The sequence below is a fragment of the Mobula hypostoma genome, chromosome 8 (assembly GCF_963921235.1).
Source record: "Mobula hypostoma chromosome 8, sMobHyp1.1, whole genome shotgun sequence".
In the NCBI taxonomy this organism is placed as follows: Eukaryota; Metazoa; Chordata; class Chondrichthyes; order Myliobatiformes; family Myliobatidae; genus Mobula; species Mobula hypostoma.
Genome location: NC_086104.1, coordinates 94,485,503 through 94,512,454, shown reverse-complemented (window position 1 = coordinate 94,512,454; position 26,952 = coordinate 94,485,503). Strand labels below are relative to the sequence as shown.

The following is a 26,952-nucleotide window of genomic DNA, read 5'->3' as shown; positions in this document are numbered from 1 at the left end:
CAGAAAGCAAGCACACTATCCTGTAAACAAACTAACCAAGGGAGAAATGACAAATTATTTCTTTGCTGAATTCTAGCTTGTCAAAACCAGTCTAAATGTAAAGCATAAATAATAGAATTCAACAAAAATACATTCTTACTTAAGGATTGGAAAGGCAGATCTGCGATGTTAAGTTAAAGAGAAATGCAGTTTGAAAAAAATAATTCAACTCATTTCAAATTCAGAAAAATTTTGACTAAGTGACGGATTCAGTCCTTTTCCTCACTGCATGACCAGTAATCCGTATACCATATCATGGACCATCTCGACCAATCAGCAGTGGGAACAGATAAGCTAACCCAATCAATATGCAGACCCTGATCCCTGATGGCGGCCCGTATATATCGCGAGGCTCAGTGTCTTGCAAGATTTAATGTCAAAGGCGGCATGAAATACATATTATCATAAAGAATACAGGTTTCCCCCACTATCCGAAAGTAAAGCGTTCCTGTTAAACCTTTCATAAGCGAAAATGGTGTAAAGCGAAGAAGCAATTACCATTAATTTATATGGGAAAAATTCTTGAGCGTTCCCAGACCCAAAAGATAACCTACCAAATCATACCAAATAACACATAAAACCTAAAATAACACTAACATATAGTAAAAGCAGGAATGATATGATAAATACACAGCCTATATAAAGTAGAAATAATGTATGTACAGTGTACTGAACAGTATCGGGAAGACTGCGAGCACACTGGAAGGTTCACGCATTTTTCTATCATGCAGTTCTTTGTAAGCACTCAAAACCTGCCCTATACCAACGTTAAAGTCATACTTTTCTGCAATCATTGCAGCACTGTCAATCATAGTGAAAATCTCATGCAGTTCAAAGCTATGGCAGCTTGATGCTGAGATGCTGAGTGTAGTTCCCGGGGAAGCAGCTTGGCGGCGCCACTCTCGCTGCTCGGGGTGCGCGCTGCCTCTATAACGGCTCGCTGCAAAACAAACGCTGAACACTATTTTCGCTTTTTGCCTTTTTTCGTAAAAGTGAAAATCCTCTTCAGATTTCTTTCGGTTAGCGAAAACAGGTACTAACGTAGGTCTTTTGTAAAAGCAAAGTGGCATAAAGCAAACTTTTGTAAAGCGTGGGATACCTGTATTCTCATATTCTCTTCATATATATAGCACTTTCAAATCATAATTAAAAGGGGCTTGCTCTGGGATGACTACGAAACTAAAACTCTTGCTGGGCCTTCGCTTCACCCTCATTTTCATCTGCTTTTATGCTGAACAGAAGTTTTCAAAAGGAGGAATTGCCAAACACAATGAAAAACTGTAGCTACTGGATATACAGTACATAATTCAGATTTTGTTCTAATTGTTCCATCAGTAACAGAATAACCAAACTGTTGAATGCAGACTGATCAACATAATTTCAGCAGATGGATGGCAGGTGGATTTCAGAAATCATAATGAATAGGAATAAAGGGAATCTGGAATGAGTTCTTAATTTTCCCTGTGCAGAAGACCGACTTTAAGAGCATGTTTTTGGAGGACGTGAAAATTGTATTTCACATTTAGTCTGTTTGGTGCTCATTACTGAAAACATTTATATCAAAAATGATTGAACAAATTAGATAAATAGCTCCAATTAATGCCTTTTGGTTAAACTAGTTCATCAACCCAGCATGATGTGTGCTTAATTAGCAATAAATAAAACAAAAATCACACATGTACTTATCCACATTGTTTCACTGTAATCATTATTCTCACAAAGGATTAACCAGAATTTCTTACCTATAGACTCAATTTGAAAAGTAAATGTTAGCTCTGAAGACAGTTTTCTGCTGGATTTCAATCTACCTCGAAGATTTACAATCTTTAAACATCCTGTAATATTGAAATAATAGAATAGCATAAGCATCTGAATAATGTAATTTTGATTTCCCAAGGTAACTACTATTCAAAACAAGTCCTTTAAGTATTCTGAGTACCTGTAAAATCTTATTTCTGCCAATTAACTCAGAGGAGATATTTACAAAAGTTGACAGTTCACCCATAAAATTAAAATTCCTTTTAAAATTAAGTTTATGTTCAAAGCATCACAGGCTGAAGTCAGGATTTGTCTGATCTCCACTACATTTTATAATCAAAACTAAGATTATGTGGCTATTGTTCAAATCAGTAATATATCAATATTCCATCTACTTTTTAATACTATGGTCTCTGGTGAATGAAAGTTAAGTGTACTTCATTTTAGGAAAAGAAATGTTGATGATTATCTCTGGTTCCTCTGTTAAGTATAGTAAAATTAATTCTGTCATACATACTGGTGCCTGTAGTCAAATATCAGATGTGGTTGTCTTTCACAATGTCTAGTCTGTCAAAAGGTATGGGAAACTTGAATTTTTTTTTGGCCATTACAATGGGTTCAACAAAAATACCTTAGTAGATAATTTCCAATCTTAACAAAGCACTACGTTTTAAGTCCTTTCAAGAATCAGTATCTTTGAAAATGTGATATTAATAAATTATTTATTTAAATGCTACATTTTTGCATCTAATATACACAACTATCCTTGGAAGAAGCTCAAAATGAATGTTTCTTGCACATTTACGTCCCAAAATACTTGCCTGCTTTGAACTCAAACCAAGGAACATCCATGGGACAGTTGAGGATTTAAAGAGGTTTAAAAGAAAATTCAAAATCTTTAAGGTTAAAAAATGAAAAGCAAAGTTTACATTGCAGAGCTTTTCAACCCCTCTTGGATCCAACATTAGGCAGCACAATGGTGTGGCTACTAGAGCTGTTGGCTCTGAACTCCAATGACTCGATTCAATTCTGATCTCAGGTACTGCCTGTCTGGAGACTTCACATTTTCTGTGACCACATGAGTTCCCTCCAACTTACCAAAAATGTGTGGGCTGGCAGATTAAATGGTCACTGTGAATTGTCTCTGGTATCTCGGTGAGTGATAAAACCTGGGTGGTGTTGATTAGAATAAACTGAGATTGGTGTTAGTTGAATATACAAATGAGTTCTTGATGGATCAGCACAGACTTGATGGGCTGGGGGAGGGCGTTTCCATGCTACCTGAATCTGTGCCTCCATATCCCAGGCTAATTGGGTGAAAGATTTCTAGTTAAGGGTTTGCATCTTAGCTGATACGAAGACGAAGCAGCATTAATGGAACAATCTGGCTATAACTCAGAACAAGGTGGTACTGAAGCCTTGCTTAGAAAAAGAATTAAATTAACATTAATGGCATAGCATGGGACACTGAGGATAGTTAAAAGTTACTTGTTGGGGAATGGTTGCTAACATAACACCTCATCACAGAATCACACAGACCATTCAAGCTTTTAGACCTGCGGTACCAATTCACTCAAAAATTTTGATAGTTTTAATATTTACGTTGTTTTCAATACGGTAAATGGGTTCAGAACAAAGTTAAGAAATAAATTTAAAATTATTTTGCTTTGGAAACTTACGGTCCATGCAGACTATTATTGTATCTCTTTCAAGCTGAGTGACATGGATGACATTTGCCTGTGGCGTATCTGTGAAAAATATTATCAAAGAATTATACATAGTCATTTTATTTAAAGAGGTTCTTTAAGCATTTATTTTCCCTGAAACAGACTAATGATGGCATCACCCAGCTTTACTGGATGTCTCTGACCTTTAAAGTTTTTATTTCCTTTCATGAGCAATGTTATTTTTCTAAATAATTACCATTTTGATTGTACTAATAATTGAATTAAACAAGCACATACTACATTAAGCAGTAAACAAACAGTATATACTACATTGTGTGTGATACTACATTAAGTTACAGTTTAAATAAGACAAGCCACAAAAATAAACTTCCAAATGTCAATTTTGAATCTTTAATAGAAAAAATACAGTATATCTAAGTGAAATTTCTTAACTCCTCTAAAGGAAGATGAAAAATGAAGCAGCTAATAATTTATTTAATCCTTAAATTTAATACTTCAATTCCATCCATTTTTTCTATAAATAAAAACTTGGTGGGCCCATGTAGAACTAAGTTCACAAGTTTTCCTCATTCCAACAGCTTCCGAGCATTGTTGTCTTACCTAGTTTTTATTCTGCACTGGAAAGGACACAGTGACTTAGAAAATTACACTTTTCTTTACAAAATCAAAATGAACATAACCTGAAGAAAATAAGCCATGCGCAACCCAAAACAAATGTAATGGTAGGCAATCTGGTCCAATGCCCTGCCAAAAATGAGGAAGAAAATCTTTCCAATGTCTTTTAAACCTTTATTATCTGAACTTTGGCTGGTAATTTCCAGAGCTGACATACCTGTTTCTGTAAACCAGGATGAAGTTGAGTTTGGATTGACAGTTTCAAACCGCACAACTTGATTAAGTTCTGTTCCTTTACTGACAGCAACACATAATAATGGGTATTCTTGTTCTGGAACCACCAGCAGTTCAAAGACTTTCAAAGGATTTGGAAGAGGAAAGTCAACATTCTAGGGTAAAAACAGAGAAAATATATTTTTCCCCAGGTTGTTCAAGGCTTTGTACAATATATATTGCCTTACAATTGAGGGTACTAAAACTACAATAAATTGAAATTTTGGTGAAAGGAGTTTTCATGCAGAAAATCTTTTGACCCAGACATTACAATACACAATGCACTCTACTTTTGCAATGATGTGCTAGATCTCATTTTATAGCATTAACTTAAACTCCTTTGATTAATACCGGTTGATTTACATTAATAATGACTTATTTATATCCCTTTTAAGCTAATCAAACAAGATCAGTTCAAGATAATAAAAAAACCTGCTTCTATTTGAGTATAGCTTTTAGAAACTGTCCACTTCTGATAAGTATAATTGAGGCATGAAAGTAAAAGTTCAACCAAAGCAGACTTAAAAATGGGATCTGAGGAAAATGCAAAATACGCTGGTTAACTGTTGAAGCGTTTTACCAAACTTTTTTTTTACTATTTCCAGATTTTCAATTTTGTGATGAAATAGCTAGCCTAAAACACTGGTTCCATTCCACTCAACATGGTTGCAATTGGGTCTACTGAGTGCTTCCAGTGCTTGGGTTAGCTTTCTCAGTTTTCATGTTTACAGATATTCGTCTGTATATAAACTAACTACAGACGAGAAAAGGTAGGTCACCCCATTACAGAAAGACCCAGCAGCAGCCTTTTCTTCCAGCATGACCCAGGAATCATAGCCACTCTCAATCTTTAGCACACACATCCACCCGGCCCCCGCCCAGAGATTACCCATCACTGTCCCATAAGATTCTGACCATCCACGTCTGTCATTAACTTCCCGCCTTTAACATTTCATAGCTGAAGAACAACATTCATGAACAAGTATGTGGTTTTCATGTATTGTGTGCCAACCGATAATGGAGATCAAGTTGTTAAAAAAGTAGTATGAACAACATAACAGCTCTACTTGGTACACAAGACTTAGTCTTTGATGATAATTTGCCATTTTGTCTGCTTTTCTCACAACCAGGTAGAGAACTAAGAGGGTTCTTTTACATCATGGAGTTATCTATTGTGGTTTCGGGTTAATTGGGCCATCGGTTAATCGGGACAGCCTCTTTTTTGGGACCACTTTGAAAGAACAAAAACAAATTGAGAAAATATCCAGGATTCCTTCTGTTATTTGGGACACTATCCCACTTAACTGGGGCAGGCAAATGTAGCCAAAAAGGTTCTAACTCGCATTCGTCTCATTCACTTGTGCGGTCATTAGATGCTACACTGTGCTTAAAGCAGAGTTTTAAAATAGTGTCAGGTGCATGTGTTTGTGTTTAAAAAGCAGTGATTTTTATCACTTACTGTTGTTGAGAAATAAGTAATAAGATACAAAATATGAAGAATTAAGGTATCAACAATCATCTTGAATGTTACAATGAAAAAGATTTAGAGTGTGGAATAGTCAATAGCATTGTATGAAGGTAGTCCGTTATCTACTCTAGGCATCTGCACTGATTTTGTTCATTGCATACACTGGGTGAATTTCTCCGGCGATAATTATTAGGAACTAATACACAGTTCTATACTGTAATATATTTAGTAGTTTTCTAATTTGCTCCACATTTCATTTAAATATATAATTTACTATTCAGTTTGTCTTCCTTATACCTTTTTTAAAAAACAATTTCCATGAAACTTTGGCTAATTGGGGCAGCCACTTAATTGAACCAAAATGTACTTATCCCGACGTATCCCAATTAACCAGAATCCACTATATTTCCATATTTCTTCGGCCTATCAAATCTATTCTGGCTCACAGAGCAATTCCATTCCCTACTACCTTTCTCTGTAACCTGTTCTTTCTCACAGGTCTCATCAACTCTCCTCCCCATAAACACAGGGCAATTTACAGGCAGCCTCTGCGAATTTGGGGAGGGGGGAAACTCATACAGACACAGGGAGAATGTGCAAACTCCATACAGTCGGCACCCAAGGTCAGGATCGACGTTCCCTATAATTTTGTTTTACATAGCTTTGCAGACCAACCATTGCTAGAGCACGAAATTTTTTTACACGGCATGAAAACTGCATGGCACTTTAAAGTTTCTTGTAATATACATACTACGAATATTTAGAATGAAAACTGAAAAATTACATACCTTTGATTTAATTTGGATTATGACTTACTTGAAAGATTACTTACCAAAAAAGTCAGAATATAGAGCTTTTCATATCAAACACAAACCACAACTCACAACACAAGTGAATGTTGTCAGGCAGTCAAAACAACTGACAGGCAAAATGGCAAAAGTGAAATGTTTTGACTATATGGAGTTGATGTTCAGTGGGCCAGCAGTTTATTAACAATGAGCTACTGACTTCCATTCTATGTTTGTTACAAGTTGTAATAGTGTTGTAACTTGAAACATTGACAATGTAAATACACCGAAGCTCTAAAATGCTTCAAAGGTTGTGGTACGTTAATTATTTAGAACATTTATGGATGATATTCATTAACACATAATTAATTACAGGGTATTTCACAGTTGTATTAACAGATTTCAAAATTATATTACCATTATATAAAAGAAAATTCCAGCTGTGTGGCATCAAAGGCTATGCATGTGGGAACATTTCAGCTTAGAGGGAACAGTGGTCAGTCAGGAATGAACCTAGATCACTGGTGCAGAGCGGCGACAGTACTATTAGCTGTGGCACAGTACCACGCCAAAGGGAAAAAAAGGGAGGATAGTTTTCTCAGCAACAATAATCTTTAATGAACTATTTCTATTGCATATAAAATTATTAAACAGTGAAAAACAGACTCCCTGGAGACAGCTTCAAGTTCAGAATAATTTGGTTTATGCAAAAAAAAGTTTCACAGTACAGATTCAATAGGTTCTTGATTGGTAAGGTTACGGGGAGAAGACAGAAGAATGGAGTTGAGAGGGATAATAAAATCAGCCATGATAGAATAGCATAGCAGACTTGACAAGCCAAATGGCCCCATTCTGCTCCAATGTCTTATGATCCCATAACACCCATCAAAGCAATAACCCAATCAATAATGAGATCTCTTATATTGCAGTCCCCAGGCAAGTTTCAATTGCATCTGACAGGAAACCGAGCTTAGACTAGAAGAGCAATGTGAGCTGCAGAACTTGTGATCTGTGCCACTTACTTTGATCAACATGAACTTCTGCATTTGCTCAACCCATTCCAATAAAACGATGCTGGATTGCAACGCACCGCAGAGATACTTGTGTCCTGTGTAAGGATTCCTCACTGTAACAAACAATATGAAACTGCATTTTTCAATTCCTGTACACAATTTACTGCATTAAGCAATTAACATTATAAAAGCATTATTTTATTATCACCTTGGTTAAGGCATCAAACACTACTTCTATAAAGATTTCAATAAAAGAATATACAGATACCCTTCATGAAGAAACTAGTTAAGATTTCAGTAAAGCATAATAATGAACATGCAAAATTCTTGTAAAATCTTCATTGATACAGTGCTTTGTAAAAGTATTCAGCCTTTGTCCACATAAATGAGTATTACAACCAAGGATTTTGATCAATTTAACTGAGAATTTTTATTTGTGAATCACATGGTCCTTTTTTCAGTGGAGCCCAAAAAACAGGGAAAATTGTAAAACATGAAAAACTAAAAATGGAAAAAACTGAAATGTCAGCAGTTCAAAGCTATTCATACCCCTTTTCTCAGTACTTAGTTGAACCACCTCTCACAGCTAGTACAGCCAGTAGTCTTTACTTATTTATTGAGATACAGCATGGAATAGACCCTTTGAGCCTTGCCACCAGAAACTCTAGTGTCATCATGGGACAATTTACAATGACTAATTAACCTACCAACTGCTATGTCTTGGACTGTGGGAAGAAACCGGCACACCCACAGCAAACCCAAGTGGTCACCGGAAGAACACTTGGGTGTTTTGGATAGGTCTCTATTAGCTTTGCATAATGTGATAGAGCAATATTTGCCCCTTCCTCCTTGCATAATTGCTCAAGCTGTGCTAGGTTATGCTAGGTTACTTGGGGAGTGGCGGTGGACAGCAATCTGCCAGACATGCTTGATTGGGTTAAGGTCAGGACTCTGACTGGGCAACTCAAAGATACTAATTTTTTTCATCAGAAGTTACTCCACGGTTGCTCTGTTAGCATGCTTTCACTGTCCTGTTGAAAGATGACCTTCCTCCCCAGCTTTCTGGCAGAAGCTATCCAGAATCTCTTTGTATTTAGGAGCATTCTTCTTCCCATCAATCCTGACCAGATTTCCAATCCCTGATGCTGAAAAGCACTCCTTAGCATGATGCGACCTCTGCCATACTTTACAGCAGGGATGGCGTTACCTGGTTGATGTGCAGTATTAGACTTACACCACACATACCACTTAGTGTTGAAGCCAAAAAGTTCCACCTTAGTTTCATCCGACCACAAGACCTTCTTCCACATCTTTACAGTATCTTCTAAGTGATGCTTTGCAGAATCTTTACTGGCAAGGATATACCATTTTTTTAAGCCAGGGCTTCTTCCTTGCCATTGTTCCACAAATATCCTTTTTCTGCAAGGCCTTAGAGTTTGTGGAGCCTTGAACTTCATCTCCAGTTGCAGCCGCTGACTTCTGCAGCTCACCCAGTGATGGTTGGCTTCATAGAGGCCTCTCTTACAAGTGCCAATGACTAATTTTAGGGGGGGATGGCCTGACCAAGGCAGTGTGGCTAAGGTTTCATATTTTTTTTTACGATGGACTGCACTGAGCTCCGAAGTCTGTTTAGTGCCATTGAGGTGGTCTTGTACTCTTCCCTAGATTTGTGCTTCTCTGTTATCATTTCCCTCACTTGCCTTGAATATTTGGTCTGATGAAAATCTACCATACTGTCGGACCTTAGAGAGGGGATATTTATTCTTATGAATTCATTGAAAACAGATGATCCTCCAATTTTCTACATCAACAAACTGGGTGAGTGGTAAAGTGATTGCAGTATTGCACCTGAGGAAAGTCAGCATAGTTATTACGAAGAAGATGAGTACTTTTTCAACCTCACAATTTTGGTTTCTAATTTTTAGTAATTTGTTGAGAGGTTTTAGAATTTTTCTTTTGATTTGGCATGATGTACAATGTCAATGCTCAAAAATCCACTTCAATATATCTTAAATTTAGAAAACATGACAGTAAAATGTGAAAATAGTTGTAAGGGCTGAATACATTTTCAAGTTGCTGTATGTGCTTGAACCTTGAAGTGCAATGATGAATATTACTTCAGGAAATTCTGGAATTGTTTAGAGATTCATCCTGTGGATAATTCTAATTGTTCCCTTTGGTGGAAGTGATTGGGATAGATGTAGATAACCGACCAAGAACAACATCCCAATTTTCCCTGATGGTTCAGTAAATGTTCCTAATAGCAGCTGAAGCAGAGACCAAGGTGAGGCAGCATGGTAGTGCACTACTACAGCACAAGCAAGCCAAGTTCAATTCCTGCTGCTGCCTGTAAGGACTTTGTGCATTCTCCCTATAAATTGGTGGGTTTCCTCTGGGTGCTCCAGTTTCCCTCCACATTGCTAAGACACACCGGTTAGTAGGTGAATTGATCATATGGGTGTAATTGGGCAGTGCAGTCTCGTTGGGCCACAAAGGCCTGTTACCACAGTGCATCTCCACAGCTGATTCCCCATTTTTTTTTCCCTCCAAAGGGAAATGTTAATTTCTGTTAAAATAGTCTCCAAACCATGGACATTGGAGGGGATGATTAATTCTTAAAAATGCCAGTGTGTGATTGGCAGGTTAAAATATAATGGGATTTGGCTCTGTTCCCAAACTATTGACATTTAATTACCAGTTATATGCAATAACTAACTGGCAGTCAGCTATTTGGAATAATCAGCATCTTTAAATAAAAAATGGAGAAAACTAGCAGAAAAGAAAAATGACCTCAGACAAGTAGTCACAGCATCTGTTATTTTAAATTTAAAGTGAACCTGATTAAATGGAATTTGAGCTGTACTATTCAGTGAACACAATTTTCCCTGTACTAAATGTCATTCGTGATAAACACAGCATCAACTGAAGTGTTTACATCTGAAAGCAAGTTTAATGACTCAGCACATGATTAAACCACGATGCTTTAGTCAAGTGACCATCAGTCTAACATGCGATCTTTACAATTTAAACAATATAAATGATTTCATCTAAGTGAAACGTTAGAAGGTGTATAAATGAATTTAGGAACCGGAAAACTGACGTACTCATTATCTCATGCCCACATCCTGCAAAAGCACCAAGCGCCACCCGTCACTGCATGTACCCACACTTCACGGAGCCACTTAGAGGAACTCCTCCACATTCTCACATATCAACAATGAGCCAAACTGTCTTGAGGGCCCCGTCTCTGGAATCAGTACTCAGACATATTTGTCCACTAAGATCCAGAAGACCTTCATTTGGCTCTTGGAGTAAAATGCTATAGGAAAGAGATTCTGCTACTTTATTAGATGACTCAAGATGGCAGGCGGGGCTAAGCCCGGAAACCAAGGGAAGGCGGGGCTAACACGGAAACCAAGGGAAGGCGGGGCTAAAACCAGAAACCAAGGGAAGGCGGGGCTAAGCCCGGAAACCAAGGGAAGGCGGGGCTAAGCCCGGAAACCAAGGGAAGGCGGGGCTAAGCCCGGAAACCAAGGGAAGGCGGGGCTAACACGGAAACCAAGGGAAGGCGGGGCTAACACGGAAACCAAGGGAAGGCGGGGCTAAGCCCGGAAACCAAGGGAAGGCGGGGCTAAGCCCGGAAACCAAGGGAAGGCGGGGCTAAGCCCAGAAACCAAGGGAAGGCAGGGCTAAACCCGAAAACCAAGGGAAGGCGGGGCTAAACCCAGAAACCAAGGGAAGGCGGGGCTAAACCCGGAAACCAAGGGAAGGCCGGGCTAAACCCAGAAACCAAGGGAAGGCGGGGCTAACACGGAAACCAAGGGAAGGCGGGGCTAAACCCGGAAACCAAGGGAAGGCGGGGCTAAACCCGGAAACCAAGGGAAGGCGGGGCTAAACCCGGAAACCAAGGGAAGGCGGGGCTAAACCCGGAAACCAAGGGAAGGCGGGGCTAAGCCCGGAAACCAAGGGAAGGCGGGGCTAACACGGAAACCAAGGGAAGGCGGGGCTAACACGGAAACCAAGGGAAGGCGGGGCTAAACCCGGAAACCAAGGGAAGGCGGGGCTAAGCCCGGAAACCAAGGGAAGGCGGGGCTAAGCCCGGAAACCAAGGGAAGGCGGGGCTAAACCCGGAAACCAAGGGAAGGCGGGGCTAAACCCGGAAACCAAGGGAAGGCGGGGCTAAACCCGGAAACCAAGGGAAGGCGGGGCTAAACCCAGAAACCAAGGGAAGGCGGGGCTAAACCCGGAAACCAAGGGAAGGCCGGGCTAAACCCAGAAACCAAGGGAAGGCGGGGCTAACACGGAAACCAAGGGAAGGCGGGGCTAAACCCGGAAACCAAGGGAAGGCGGGGCTAAGCCCGGAAACCAAGGGAAGGCGGGGCTAAGCCCAGAAACCAAGGGAAGGCGGGGCTAAACCCGGAAACCAAGGGAAGGCGGGGCTAAGCCCGGAAACCAAGGGAAGGCGGGGCTAACACGGAAACCAAGGGAAGGCGGGGCTAACACGGAAACCAAGGGAAGGCGGGGCTAAGCCCGGAAACCAAGGGAAGGCGGGGCTAAACCCGGAAACCAAGGGAAGGCGGGGCTAAGCCCGGAAACCAAGGGAAGGCGGGGCTAAACCCGGAAACCAAGGGAAGGCGGGGCTAAACCCGGAAACCAAGGGAAGGCGGGGCTAAACCCGGAAACCAAGGGAAGGCGGGGAATCACTGAACTTCCACTTCCATGACTTAAGCACAACTCCTTGACATGTTTTATTTTCTTGTAACAACTCTACTTTTAAATGTCAAATGATTAGTAGTTGTCTTGGTGTTCTCATACACAAACCACTGTAAGTTCAGGGACAAGTAGGTTTAGCAAAGGATAGCAAATAGTAAGGTGGCCTTTTCCACAAAAGGAATGGAATGAAATGTATCATAAAAGATGAGATTTCATTGAGGTTGTGTGCACCTTTAATGAAATCTCCTCAGGTAAAATGTTTTCCCTGAGACACCGAGAGTATCAAGATTTATTCATGAGGTAAGAAAACAGTTGAGGATAGATTGAATAAACCACACCTATATTCTCTTTTATTTGAGAATTGAACAACTACTTTGGTTCTGTCTTCACTAAGGAGGACATAAATAATCTTCCGGAACTAGTAGGGGACCGAGGGTCTAGTGAGATGGAGGAACTGAGGGAAATACATGTTAGTAGGGAAGTGGTGTTAGGTAAATTGAAGGGATTAAAGGCAGATAAATCCCCAGGGCCAGATGGTCTGCATCCCAGAGTGCTTAAGGAAGTAGCCCAAGAAATAGTGGATGCATTAGTGATAATTTTTCAAAACTCTTTAGATTCTGGACTAGTTCCTAAGGATTGGGAGAGTGGCTGATGTAACCCCGCTTTTTAAAAAAGGAGGGAGAGAGAAACCGGGGAATTATAGACCGGTAAGCCTGACATCGGTGGTGGGGAAAATGCTAGAGTCAGTTATCAAGGATGTGATAACAGCACATTTGGAAAGTGGTGAAATCATCGGACAAAGTCAGCATGGATTTGTGAAAGGAAAATCATGTCTGACGAATCTCATAGAATTTTTTGAGAATTTAGCTAGTAGAGTGGATAGGGGAGAACCAGTGGATGTGATATATTTGGATTTTCAAAAGGCTTTTGACAAGGTTCCACACAGGAGATTAGTGTGCAAGCTTAAAGCACACGGTATTGGGGGTATGGTATTGATGTGGATAGAGAATTGGTTGGCAGACAAGAAGCAAAGAGTGGGAATAAACGGGACCTTTTCAGAATGGCAGGCAGTGACTAGTGGGGTACCGCAAGGCTCAGTGCTGGGACCCCAGTTGTTTACAATATATATTAATGACTTAGAAGAGGGAATTAAATGCAGCATCTCCAAGTTTGCAGATGACACGAAGCTGGGCGGCAGTGTTAGCTGTGAGGCGGATGCTAAGAGGATGCAGGGTGGCTTGGATAGGTTAGGCGAGTGGGAAAGTTCATGGCAGATGCAATTTATTGTGGATAAATGTGAGGTTATCCACTTTGGAGGCAAGAACAGGAAAACAGATTATTATCTGAATGGTGGCCGATTAGGAAAAGGGGAGGTGCAACGCGACCTGGGTGTCAATGTACACCAGTCATTGAAAGTGGGCATGCAGGTACAGCAGGCGGTGAAAAAGGCGAATGGTACGCTGGCATTCATAGCAAGAGGATTCGAGTACAGGAGCAGGGAGGTACGACTGCAGTTGTACAAGGCCTTGGTGAGACCACACCTGGAGTATTGTGGGCAGTTTTGGTCCCCTAATCTGAGGAAAGACATTCTTGCCATAGAGGGAGTACAAAGAAGGTTCACCAGATTGATTCCTGGGATGGCAGGACTTTCATATGATGAAAGACTGGATGGACTAGGCTTATACTCTCTGGAATTTAGAAGATTGAGGGGGGGGGGGATCTTATTGAAACGTATAAAATTCTAAAGGGATTGAACAGGCTAGATGTAGGAAGATTGATCCTGATGTTGAGGAAGTCCAGAACGAGGGGTCACAGTTTGAGGATAAAGGGGAAGCCTTTTAGGACCGAGATGAGGAAAAACTTCTTCACACAGAGAGTGGTGAATCTGTGGAATTTTCTGCCACAGGAAACAGTTGAGGCCAGTTCATTGGCTATATTTAAGAGAGAGTTAGATATGGCCCTTGTGGCTAAAGGGATCAGCGGGTATGGAGAGAAGGCAGGTACAGGGTTCTGAGTTGAATGATCAGCCATGATCATACTGAATGGCGGTGCAGGCTCGAAGGGCCAAATGGCCTACTCCTGCATCTATTTTCTGTGTTTCTATGTATTTATTTATTCAGAGATACACATGGAACTTCCCCTTTCCGGCTCTTCAAGCCACACCGCCCAGCAAACCCCAATTTAACCCTAAACTAATCACAGGACAATTTATGATGACCAACTGAGAAGAATCAAACTAGGTCACAATGAAAAGAACAAATTTAGGAACAGAGTTTCTGCTGAGATCCCATTTTCCCCAGCTTACAGCCTTAGGACAAGATTGGCCATTTAAGGCTAACATGGAAAGTTTTGTTCAGAACTTTTTTTGGAATTTTTTAAAATCTGAAATTGCTCAGTCATTCAGCATGTTTGGCCACATATGAGCATCAAGCGAATCAATGGACATAAGTAAAGAACAACTAAAAGTTAGACATTAACTTACTAAACTATGGAGCAGGCACAAGATGGAACATTTCTTATGTTCCTTTTCTCTACTTGGCTAAAAACAGCACAGTAATTGGAGAAAGTTAACTTAGAAACATCCTTACCCACACAACATTTTTGGCAGCCTTTTGTATCTGGAATTTTTGTAGATACGGCAAATTTCCTACAAAATAAATGTAAGCATTTATACATAAATGTTACTATCAACTTGAAAAATGTCAATTTCTATCACACGACTATCACTCTTCCTTGCAGGAAAGTGTGGATGTAAAGCACTAAATGCACCTTCAGCATCTCTTCCATCATCCACTATTACAGTTTCAGTGTGTTTAAGAAAATACGGTTGATAATTATGGAATTCTCCATTATTCTTGGTGTTTCCTTCACTGGTGCTGTTTGAATACAAATCAAGCTCAACTTTATTTCATCACTATTTAGCAGTTAATTCAGTTTTAAAATCAGCCACTTCTCTTTCTGATTCTCTCTATTTGATCATTATTTAAGGTAGGTTTGTTTGTTTTATAAAGGTACACCTTAATCCAGTCTTATCTCCAAACCAGCCTGAAAGGTTAGTGCAACAAACCAATACAGGTTGAGTAGCCCTTATCCAAAATGTTTCGGGCCGCAAGTATTTTGGATTTTTTTCTGGAATTTTGAATATACAATGAGATAGCATTAAGATTGGCATAATTTCCGGTTCTAAATTTATATGCTACCAGTGAGCAGTATTTGTCTTAGCAGGTCAGGCAGCATCCATGGAAAGGAACAGTCATTGCTTCAGACCAAGACCCTTCGTCAGGACTTCATGGTGCTGCCTGACTTGCTGAGTTCCTCCAGCATTTTGTGTATGATGAGTTTGAGTACAGAGAGGAAATTAAGAACCAGGTGGCATGGTGCGAAGACAATAACCTATCCCTCAACGTCAGCAAGATGAAGGAATTGGTTGTTGACTTCAGAAGGAGTAGGGGAACGCACGACCCAGTTACATCGGTGGCACGCAAGTGGAACAGGTCAAAAGCTTTAAGTTCCTCGGGGGTCAATATCACAAATGACCTGACTTGGTCCAACCAAGCAGAGTTCACTGCCAAGAAGGTCCAACAGCGCTTTTACTTCCTGAGAAAACTAAAGAAATTTGGCCCCCCTAAAACCCTCACTAATTTTTATAGATGCACCGTAGAAAGCATTCTTCTAGGGTGCATCACAACCTGGTATGGAAGTTGTCCTGTCCAAGACTGGAAAAAGCTGCAGAAGATTGTGAACATGGTGCAGCACATCACACAAACCAATCTTCTGTCCTTGGACTCACTTTACACCGCACGCTGTCGGAACAGTGCTGCCAGGATAATCAAGGACACGACCCACCCAGCCAACACACTTTTTGTCCCTCTTCCCTCCGGGAGAAAGCTCAGGAGCTTGAAGACTCGTACAGCCAGATTTGGGAACAGCTTCTTTTCAACTGTGATAAGACTGCTGAACGGATCCTGACCTGGATCTGGGCCGTACCCTCCAAATATCCAGACCTGCCTCTCGGTTTTTTTGCACTACCTTACTTTCCATTTTTCTATTTATGATTTATAATTTAAATTTTTAATATTTACTAATTTTTACTATTAATATTTTTAATATTTAATATTTGTAATCCAGGGAGTGGGAAGCGCAGAATCAAATATCGCTGTGATGACTGTACATTCCAGTATCAATTGTTTGGCGACAATAAAGTTTAAAGTATGTTGCTTTGGATTTCCAGCATCTGCAGAATTTCTTGTGTTAAGTCTGTCTTACACTTGTTCATTACATGCACTCACTGTAAAAATTATTATATACTATTAATAAATTCAATGTGTGCAGGGTAACAAAACCAGCACAGCACCCGCGGGAGAATACCTGAATCAGTTATTCGACAACAACAAACAACAGTAGGCTTTCAGTCGCCACCTACTATGCCATGTTTCGATTAAAAGGTTACAGTTTGTTTTTTTTTAAGTTTTACGTAAGGTATAAAAAACAATCAGCATCGTAGATTTGCTCTGGTGTTACATTTTCATTATCGGCAGACACTTGAAAAATTTATAGATGCTGCCTGGATTGCTGCATCCACCAGCATTTTTTGTGTGTGTTGCTTCAATTTCCAGCATCTGCAGATTTCCTTGTGTCTGCAACTTGAAAAATTTGTGCCCTTTCCTAAACTTCTGCAACCAGTCTACTGAATACTCACAATTACCCTCAATTTTCGGTTTGTTGTGATAGATCTTTGCTTGTTTCATCATCAGCATACTATTAAGCAGCATATGTTCACTCCAATGCTGATGATAAATGGTCAAGATCTAAAATTTTCATTTATTTATGCAGTATTTTTCTATTCTGTCATTAATTTCTGTTCCTTACGTACAATGGCATGCAAAAGTTTGGGCACCCCGGTCAAAATTTCTGTTACTGTGAATAGTTAAGTGAGTAGAAGATGAACTGATCTCCAAAAGTCATAAGTTAAAGGTGAAACATTCTTTTCAACATTTTAAGTAAGATTAGTGTATTATTTTTGTTTTGTACAATTTTAGAGTGGAAAAAAAAGAAAGGAGCACCATGCAAAAGTTTGGGCACCCCAAGAGATTTGAGCTCTCAGATAACTTTTACCAAGGCCTCAGACCTTAATTAGCTTGTTAGTACTATGGCTTGTTCACAGTCATCATTAGGAAAAGCCAGGTGATGCAAATTTCAAAGCTTTATAAATACCCTGATTCCTCAAACCTTGTCCCAACAATCAGCAGCCATTGGCTCCTCTAAGCAGCTGCCTAGCACTCTAAAAATTAAAATAAGTGATGCCCACAAAGCAGGAGAAGGCTATAAGAAGATAGCAAAGCGTTTTCAGGTAACCGTTTCCTCAGATCATAATGCAATTAAGAAATGGCAGTTAACAGGAATGGTGAAGGTCAAGTTGAGGTCTGGAAGACCAAGAAAACTTTCGAGAGAACTGCTTGTAAGATTGCTAGAAAGGCAAATCAGAACCCCCCGTTTGACTGCAAAAGACCTTCAGGAAGATTTAGCAGGCTCTGGAGTGGTGGTGCACTGTTCTGCTGTGCAGCGACACCTGCACAAATATGACCTTCATGGAAGAGTCATCAGAAGAAAACCTTTCCTCCATCCTCACCACAAAATTCAGCGTCAGAAGTTTGCAAAGGAACATCTAAACAAGCCTGATGCATTTTGGAAACAAGTCCTGCGGACTGATGAACTTAAAATGGAACTTTTTGGCCGCAATGAGCAAAGGTATGTTTGGAGAAAATAAGGGTGCAGAATTTCATGAAAAGAACACCTCTCCAACTGTTAAGCACAGAGGTGGATCGATCACGCTTTGGGCTTGTGTTGCAGCCAGTGGCACGGGGAATATTTCACTGGTAGAGGGAAGAATGAATTCAATTAAGTACCAGTAAATTCTGGAAGCAAACATCACACCATCTGTAAAAAAGCTGAAGGTGAAAAGCGGATGGCTTCTACAACAGGATAATGATCCCAAACACACCTCAAAATCCACAATGGACTACCTCAAGAGGTGCAAGGTGAAGGTTTTGCCATGGCCCTCACAGTCCCCTGACCTAAACATCATCGAGAATCTGTGGATAGACCTCAAAAGAGCAGTGCATGCAAGACGGCCCAAGAATCTCACTGAACTAGAAGCCTTTTGCAAGGAAGAATGGGCAAAAATCCCACAAACAAGAATTGAAAGACTCTTAGCTGGCTACAGAAAGCATTTACAAGCTGTGATACTTGCCAAAGGGGGTGTTACTAAGTAATGGCCTTGTGGGGTGCCCAAACTTTTGCTTCGGGCCCTTTTCCTTTTTTGTTATTTTGAAACTATAAAAGACTGAAGTAAAAAAGTAATCTTGCTTAAAATATTAAAGAAATGTCATCTTTAACTTTATGCCTTTCGGAAATCAGGTCATCTTTTACTCGCTTAGCTATTCACAGTAACAGAAATTTTGACCAGGGTGCCCAAACTTTTGCATGCCACAGTAGGTGAAGTCATTTCTCAGAGCTGTCTGCTGCGTAGAGACCTGTGCATTGCCTGGGAACCTTCCCAGCGTCTTGTGGAATTTTCCATTTGTGATGTCACATCAGTGCCCCCCCCACAAAAAAATTGAATTTTGGAGGTTTTTGGAGTTTGGAATTTTGGATAATGGGTACTTGACTTATACTTCCCAATGCAAAAAAAAAACAATTAACTACAGTAAGAGTCCCCTCTTACCTTGGAAGTATCCTGTCTGGAAGCCTGTAGGCGGGAATGGATACTGGCAATTTTTGCATTTGTCTGGCATATTCAAAAAGACCCAACAAGTTGTGAGAATAAAGTTGTGAAGCTTTTCCTAAAAAGAGAAAAAAAAGTACTTGAAGAATTATTGAATGTCATTTACATATTTAATCAGATAACAAGGAGGAAACTCTTTAAAGTTGTATATTTCTTTTTTTAATTTCACACTGAAGAATACTCAAATTCAATTCCACAAATTTAATTACATGATGTGGAAAGTAGTGCCAGGACTAGCATTTAATTCCAAACCCGAATTACCCTCAAGAAGGTTGAGAGCTGTTTTCTTGAGCTACTGCAAATTGTGTGATAAAGAGATACCCAAATTGCCTTTAGGAATTCCAGGATTTTAACCCAGTAACAATGAAGCAATGTCATTACTTTTGCTAGCTGGGATAGAAGAAAGAACAATAGAACGCAGGAACTATCCCTTCAGCTCTTGTCTTCACCAACTACATAACTAATCCCATCTGCCTGTACGTGGCCTGTATCCCCCTGATCCCTGCCTTTACATGTGTCTGACCAAATGACTCTTACATGTTGAAATCAGTCATGCTCCCAATGCAACAGGGAGAATCTTGCAGGAAGTGGTTTTCCCATCCTCGGTGGATTCGGGATATACCTCTACTTTCTTGGTCATTTTCACGGATTCAACATGTTTCACAAACTTCTATAGCTGCACAGTGGACAGTATCCTGTCTAGTTGCATCATGTCCTGGTATGAAAGCACTAATGCCCAAGAACACAATATCACCCAGGTACCTCACAGGTAAAGCCCTCCACACCACTGAGCACATCCTCAAGCAGCAATGCCACAAGAAAGCAGCATCCATCATCAGGAACCCCCACCATCCAGGCCATGCTCTCTTCTTGCTGTTGCCAGCTGGAAAGAGGTACAGGAGCCTTAGGTCACACAGCACCAGGTTCAGGAACAGTTCTAATGCCTTCAACCATCAGACTCCCGAGCAAGGTGGATAACTTCACTCACGTCAACACTGAACTGATTCCAAAAGCTATGGACTCACTTTCAAAGGACTATACAACTCATGCTCTCAGTATTATTTATTTACATTTTTGTTTGTTTTTGTAGATTGCCTTCTTTTGCACATGGTTGTTTGTCAGTCTTTGTGTGTAGCTTTTCATTGATTCTACTACATTTATATGTTCTACTGTGAATGCCTGCAACAAAAATGCACTTAGGGTAGCAGATGGTGGCATATACATAATTTGATGATAAATTTGCTTTGAAATTTTGAACCTTAGCACAGTTCACCAATGCATTTGTTAATGGTAGCATACCACTCACAGGTGTGCTAAGGATAGAGAAACTTAATGCTTAAAGTAGTAAATTGGTTGCTGATGAAACTTTCATTTAGACTGAGTTTATTTTTGAGGGAGACTTACTTTGCTGACTCTATGTAGGAAGCCTATATCAGACCAGAATTTATAATAAAACAGAAAATGATGAAATGAAGGGAACAGAGACTGATCTGGCCAGATGACAAAGAGCATGGCTTTGCTCTTCCTATGGTTGACTATAGCCCAGGGTCAGTTCACATGGTTCAGACGCTAACCAATCTGCAGTTAGATCATGGATCTGAACAGCAGAAGATGCTGATGTCATCCAGGTAGAGGGACTCTTTGATCTGATGGCCCCACTGATTAAGATGATTAAAGATTAACTTTATCTGTCACTTGTACATCGAAACAGTCAGTAAAATGTGTCACTTGCCTCAAAGACCATATAGTCTGAGGACTGTGCTGGGAGCAGCCTGCAAGTGTCACCTTCGCCAAAACAGCATGCCCACAATTAATTAACCTTAACCCTATGTTGTCTTTGGAAGGAAACTAGAGTACTGGAGGAAACCCACGTTTCCTAGAGCAGCAAGAATCGAATCTAGTATCGTCAGCCCTCTTATACCCGTTTCCTTCTTGATGAATTTGGCAGAAGGTTCTGTGCATCAAAAAACAAGACAAGGGACAGCAAGCAACCTTGCCCAACTCCAAAATTGTTGGAGGAGGTCTTTATTTTTCACCCATTTATTTGGACTGTGCTACAGATGTTTGCGTAGGACAATTAATTACGTCCAATTCCTGATTCCCTCTCCAATACCCATTGTGGAGAGCACATCCATTACATAGCAACGTTAATCTACTGATGAAACTCCATAACCTGAGAACAGGTTGGGAGTGGACACGTCTAGTCAGGATGAACCAGAAGGCCATTGACAGGATGTCACATGTGTACATAACGGACCTGCAAAAACATAAGAGAATACAGATGCTGGAATTTGAGGCAAAAAGATGCTGGAGGAACTCAGTGGATCAAACACCACCTGCTGTAGTAGTGGTGAAGCAATTGTAAATGCTTTGGGCTGAAACCGTGCTTGACAACACTCCTGCTTCTACCACCATACCCACAGGTTCTCCTTGACCTGCTGAGTTCTTCCAGAAGACTATTGATTCTTCCTCAGATTTGGTTGGGTAAACTTGGCCTTTTCTCCTTGGAGCAACGGAGGGTGAGAGGTGACCTCATAGAGGTGTACAAGATGACGAGAGGCACTGATCGTGTGGAAAGTCAGAGGCTTTTTCCCAGGGCTGAAATGGCTATCACGAGGGGGCATAGTTTTAAGGTGCTTGGAAGTAGGTACGGGGGGGGGGGAAGGATGTCACAGGGAAGTTTTTCACACAGTGAGTGGTGGGTGCGTGGAATGCACTGCCAACAAAGGTGGTAGAGACAAATACAATAGGGTCTTTTAGGAAACTCTTAGATAGGTACGTGGAGCTTAGAAAAATAGAGGGCTATACAATAGGGCAATTCTAGGCAGCTTCTAGAGTAGGTTACATGGTCGGCACAACATTGTGGGCCGAAGGACCTGTAATGTGCTGTAGATTTCTATGTTCTATTCCAGAACCTGCAGTCTCTACTGTCTCTTAAATTGTTTATCCTGCCTTGTCATCTGTAAATATACACTCAGTGGCCGTTTCATTAGGTATCTCCTGTATCTAACGAAGTGGCCACAGAGTACATCTTCGTGGTCTCCTGCTACTGTAGCCTAGCCACTTCAAGGTTCAACATGTTGTGCATTCAACAGTGGCATGCTCTTGCACACACCACTGTTGTAATGTATGGTTATTTGATTTACTCTTGCCTTCCAGTCAACTTGAGGCTATTCTCTTCTGACCTCCCTCATTAACAGGACATTTTTGCCCACAAAACTGCCGTTCATTGGATATTTTTTGTTTCTCGCACCATTCTCTATAAACTCTAGAGACTGTTGTACATGAAATGGACAATAGACAATAGGTGCAGGAGTAGGCCATTCGGCCCTTCGAGCCAGCACCGCCATTCACTGTGATCATGGCTGATCATCCACAATCAGTATCCAGTTCCTGCCTTATCCCCATAACCTTTGATTCCGCTATCTTTAAGAGCTCTATCCATCTCTTTCTTGAAAGCATTCAGAGAGTTGGCCTCCACAGCCTTCTGGGGCAGAGCATTCCATGTATCCACCATTCTCTAGGTGAAAAAGATTTTCCTCAACTCCGTTCTAAATCCCAGATGATCAGCAGTTTCTGAACTACTCAAACCAACCAGTCTGGCACCATCATTCCCTCAGTCACTTAGATTACATTTCTTCCCCATTCTGATATTTACTCTGAACAAGACTGAACCTCTTGACCATGCCTACATGCTTTTATGTATTGAGTTGCTGCCACGTGATTGGCTAATCACCAAGGTTTACAGGTGTACCTAATAAACTGGCCTCTGAGTGAAGATGTACACACAGCTTGGTCTTTACGTTCTTACACTTCCTCTCCCCATACTTCCCATGAAAATATCATACTTCACACTCTGCTGTATTAAAGTCCATCTCATATATCCACCCTTTCTGATACCCTGGTTTCTTGTGGTCCATTAAGGTTCACTTTGTTACTAAAATTCTACATTTTATATCTTTTGCATATGTTAACATTATATTGTATATCCCATTCCTTATTCCAGTCTAAACAGACATTCAACACAATGTTTTGGCCAAGATACTTTAAAGGCATATGAAATTGTAAGCTAAAAAGCTGCAGTTGTGTAGGTCTGTTCCAGTATCATAAAACAAACAAGATAATTTGCTTGAGATTCAGAATTTTGAAAACTGCTATCAAGAGTTTTTGAAGAGAGGTGCAAAGGAGATAAGGGTTAAAAGAGGAAGTCTAGAAGGCAGTGGGAACAAAGAGTGAGGGAGAAAAAGTGTTTTGTTGGCTTAAATGACTTGTAGTATAACAAATGGAGTGTGGGAATAAAGACGATACAATTAAACCACAGCTACACATGTGGATGTTGGAATCGGTCATTGTTAATGTTTTTTAAATATAAGATAGTAGTTGAATTAATACAAGACAAAAATCATAGTTTTGTTTTTACTGGCACAATTTGTATTTCTAACAAAGCTCTTGTTTTTTCTTTACAAAATATGGTGTTTTGTCCAGACTTACGGGCAAAAATGTGGTATAGTAGTTACATAATGGTATGTCACTCTTCATTTTTCATTGGCCAAGTGTTAACATATTATACACGGACTGTGACTGTGTAATCTTGATTGTTTTTTCTTATTAAAGGATTTTAACTTAACTGAATTATAAAGGGGCTAGAGTTTTCAAAGGTGCTGTATTCATCTTCTTTTTGTATTCTTTTCATCTGCTTTGTATCCTTGTTCTTTTGTCTGCTTAGTATCTGTTCCTTTGTTTAAACTTTAACAATAAACAATCGTTGAAGAATAAGTTTCCACTCATTCTTGGACACCTAAAAGAACCTGGGATCGAGAAGTCGCCAAGATCCAACAGGAGAACATGGCTTAAAGGTGAGGAGCTGAGCACTCCCGGTTACAAGGTTTTCAGATGATATAGACAAAAGGACTAAGATGGTGGTGGCAGTATATTTCCTCTGCTATAAGACTCAAAATGATAAGTACAATGAAGAAACAAAGAAATGAGTTGCTTTCATTGGTGATAGGTCCCCTAAGAGTCAGAGGAAGATTATATAGGCAGACAGATAGTTAAGATGCAAAAATAACAAGCTAATGATAGTTGGGGATTTCTAACACCAATAGCACAGGAGCAGGTGTGGTGGGAGCAGAAGTACCGAAATGTATATGAGAGCTTTCTTATTCAAACCTATTAAGAGAGAGGACAATATTTAGCTTAACTGGGCAGTAAGACAGCAGTCACAATATAGTTAGATTTAGCATTGTTACAGTTCGAGACAAAAATAAACAAGAAGTAAAAATTCCAAACTGGGGCAAGATCAATTTCATATAACTTAGACTGGAAATGACCCCCTGAAGACAAATCAGGGTCAAAACACTTGGAGACATGCAGGGTTCAGAACAATTGTGTGCCTGTATATATAAAAAAAGGAGCTGCCAAGTCCAGAAGATGGCAAGAAAATACAAAGAGCAAGAAAATCCTGGATGGAAGTTTCAAAAAGGTACTTGGAGCTCAACATAGACAAAAAGAGTAGCATAGAGTCTGCAAGGGTAATATTAAATAGGGAAAGAAGCTGCATCCAAAAATATTAATACATAAAGTCATTGAAAAACACAATAATTATGTGCAGCAAGGGATTAAAGAGAAGATTTGGGTTCAATTGGAGATCACGAGAGCAGTCCAACTGTGAAGTAATGCAGGATCCCAGGGAAAATGGCAAGGTGGATAGAAAACAAATCTCAAAAGGAGAAAACAAATAGTAATAACTAAAAGGAATCTTCGTGAATCAAGGATTGTGTGGCATCGGGCTCCTTGTGCCTCGCTTTTGTAAACAATTAAATACTGAAGCCACCAAGTTTGTTGACAATATTAAAATCAGCAACGTGGTTGAAGAAGAAAGTTTGAGGCTACAGGAAAATATCAATTAACTAGCTAAAGGGCATAAAAGAAGCAAAAGAACTTGATGAAGGATGGGCAGATAAAGTGGTCAAGGCACCATACAGATACTTGCTTTTAGCAGAAACATTGAACACATGGTGGGGAGGTCACGCTAAAAAGGTGGTCAACATTTGGTTTGCACAGTTTGGTTGGAGAAGGTATGGAGGAGAGCTATAAGGAGGTTCTTAACAAAGGTTGCAGAATTATAATGGAAAGGGCATTGCTAATATGAGATTTTTTTCTTTGAAAAAAAGAGACCAATTAGTACAAGAGATCACTATACTGTGCTTCCATTTCCCCATCTATCCGGAAACTTATTCTTACCTGACCTCATTAAAACACAGAATCGTACAACACTGGAGGTTATTCAGACCATCCTGTCTGGATTTGTTTCCTAGCTCTTGATCGACACCAACACAGCTTGTGATTTCAAGTGCTCAACCATAATTTAAATGTGATGACAATTTCTACATCAATTTAAAGTACTTTTTATTATCGAAGTCTGTATGGAGAATACAACCCTGAGATTCGTCTTCCCACAGCCAGCCACAAAACAAAGAAATCATGGAGCCCATTCAGAGAAAACACCGAAACCCCAATGTGCAAAAAAAGACCAAATCACACAAATGGCCAAAAGAGAGTGAACAACACAGAATATAAAAATCAAACCACAAAAGTAATCGCAACAGTTCAGAGATGTTCAGTTCACCTCAGTTCAATCTAGTGTCGTGTCGTTCATTGAGTGCAGGCCGCAAAGCCAGTCTACTCTGATCAAAATTGCACAAAGTAGCAACACAAAGAAAGGAGCAACCACAAACACATAATATGAACTACAGAGTTCAATCCACAAATCACGTCAATTAAACTTTGCCCAAGGCTCAAGATTCCGGCACCATCAAGCAAAAGGGAGGGAGAGAGAGACCTTCCTCCGGGAGCAGTAAGCGAGAGTGAGACCAGTAAAAAGCAGCCAGATGGCATTGAACACCCACTTACTTGCCTTCCGCTCTGTCCTCAATGATTTCAATCTTCCTCAATGCTTTAATCATCGAGAAATGGAGTCAATCATAGACTCATGTCCCATCTCCAGGCTGCACACTTCGTTCAAAACCTCACCTTAATCCCTCAGAGACATTCTTTTACTCCTTTTACTGATTTGTGCCACGAGTTCACCGACCTTGTTTCAAATGCCATGGGCATTCAGATAAAGTCACTTGCACTCAATGTCCTGTTAGAATCTAGAAACCTTCATATCCTTTGCTGTGATCCACCCTTACTCCTCTCCTTTCGAACTTTTGCTTTGGTCTTTGCACTGCTTCCCTCTTGCCTTGTCGCATGGATTTCCATCCTCTTGCCACATTAGCTGACCCCCTTCCCAATAGCAATAGGCCTCCCTACTACCTGGAATAAGACCATACCAAGCCATTGAGGATAACGTGAAGCTGCTGCTGTAGGACAACTCATCTAACATACAGACTAGCTCCAGGTGTTAGCGAGGAGGACTCCGCAGGATCAACTAGGCTGGGAATAACTTCACTCTATAACCATTACATCCAGCTTTAATGATTGGTCCAAATGAATGGATTGCTCAGCCATTCCAGAAACAGTTAAGGGTCACAGCATTGCAAGACTGGAGTCACATATAGCCAGACTCTCTATATATGGCACATTATCATCCCTGAAGCAGATTAGCAAACCATAAACACACAAGAGATTCTGCAGATGCTAGAAATCCAGAGCAATGTGCACAAACTGCTGGAGAAACTTAGCAAGTTAGGCATCTTTTGTGGAGAGGAATAAACAGATGACATTTTGGGCCAAGACCCTTCATCAGGACTGGAAAGGGAAGGGGAAAGAAGCCAACATTGGGTGGGTGGAAGAAAAGGAGTACAAGCTA

At 40.3% G+C, this 26,952-nt stretch overlaps 1 protein-coding gene across 6 annotated transcripts in view; it reads right to left on the bottom strand.

Annotated features, from left to right (window-relative positions):
• map4k3a (mitogen-activated protein kinase kinase kinase kinase 3a) overlaps positions 1–26,952 on the bottom strand; it is a 272,080-nt gene that overhangs the window by 11,708 nt on the left and 233,420 nt on the right. For all 6 annotated transcript variants that reach the window (XM_063056371.1, XM_063056372.1, XM_063056373.1 and 3 more), the window contains 7 exons: positions 19,080–19,197; positions 14,944–15,002; positions 7,652–7,755; positions 4,318–4,489; positions 3,477–3,545; positions 1,782–1,874; positions 1–31 (listed from right to left, as the gene is read on the bottom strand). The exon at positions 1–31 is cut by the window's left edge and continues 40 nt beyond it. In XM_063056371.1, coding sequence (XP_062912441.1) covers positions 1–31; positions 1,782–1,874; positions 3,477–3,545; positions 4,318–4,489; positions 7,652–7,755; positions 14,944–15,002; positions 19,080–19,197 — 646 coding nt within the window. The remainder of the gene's footprint in view (positions 32–1,781; positions 1,875–3,476; positions 3,546–4,317; positions 4,490–7,651; positions 7,756–14,943; positions 15,003–19,079; positions 19,198–26,952) is intronic.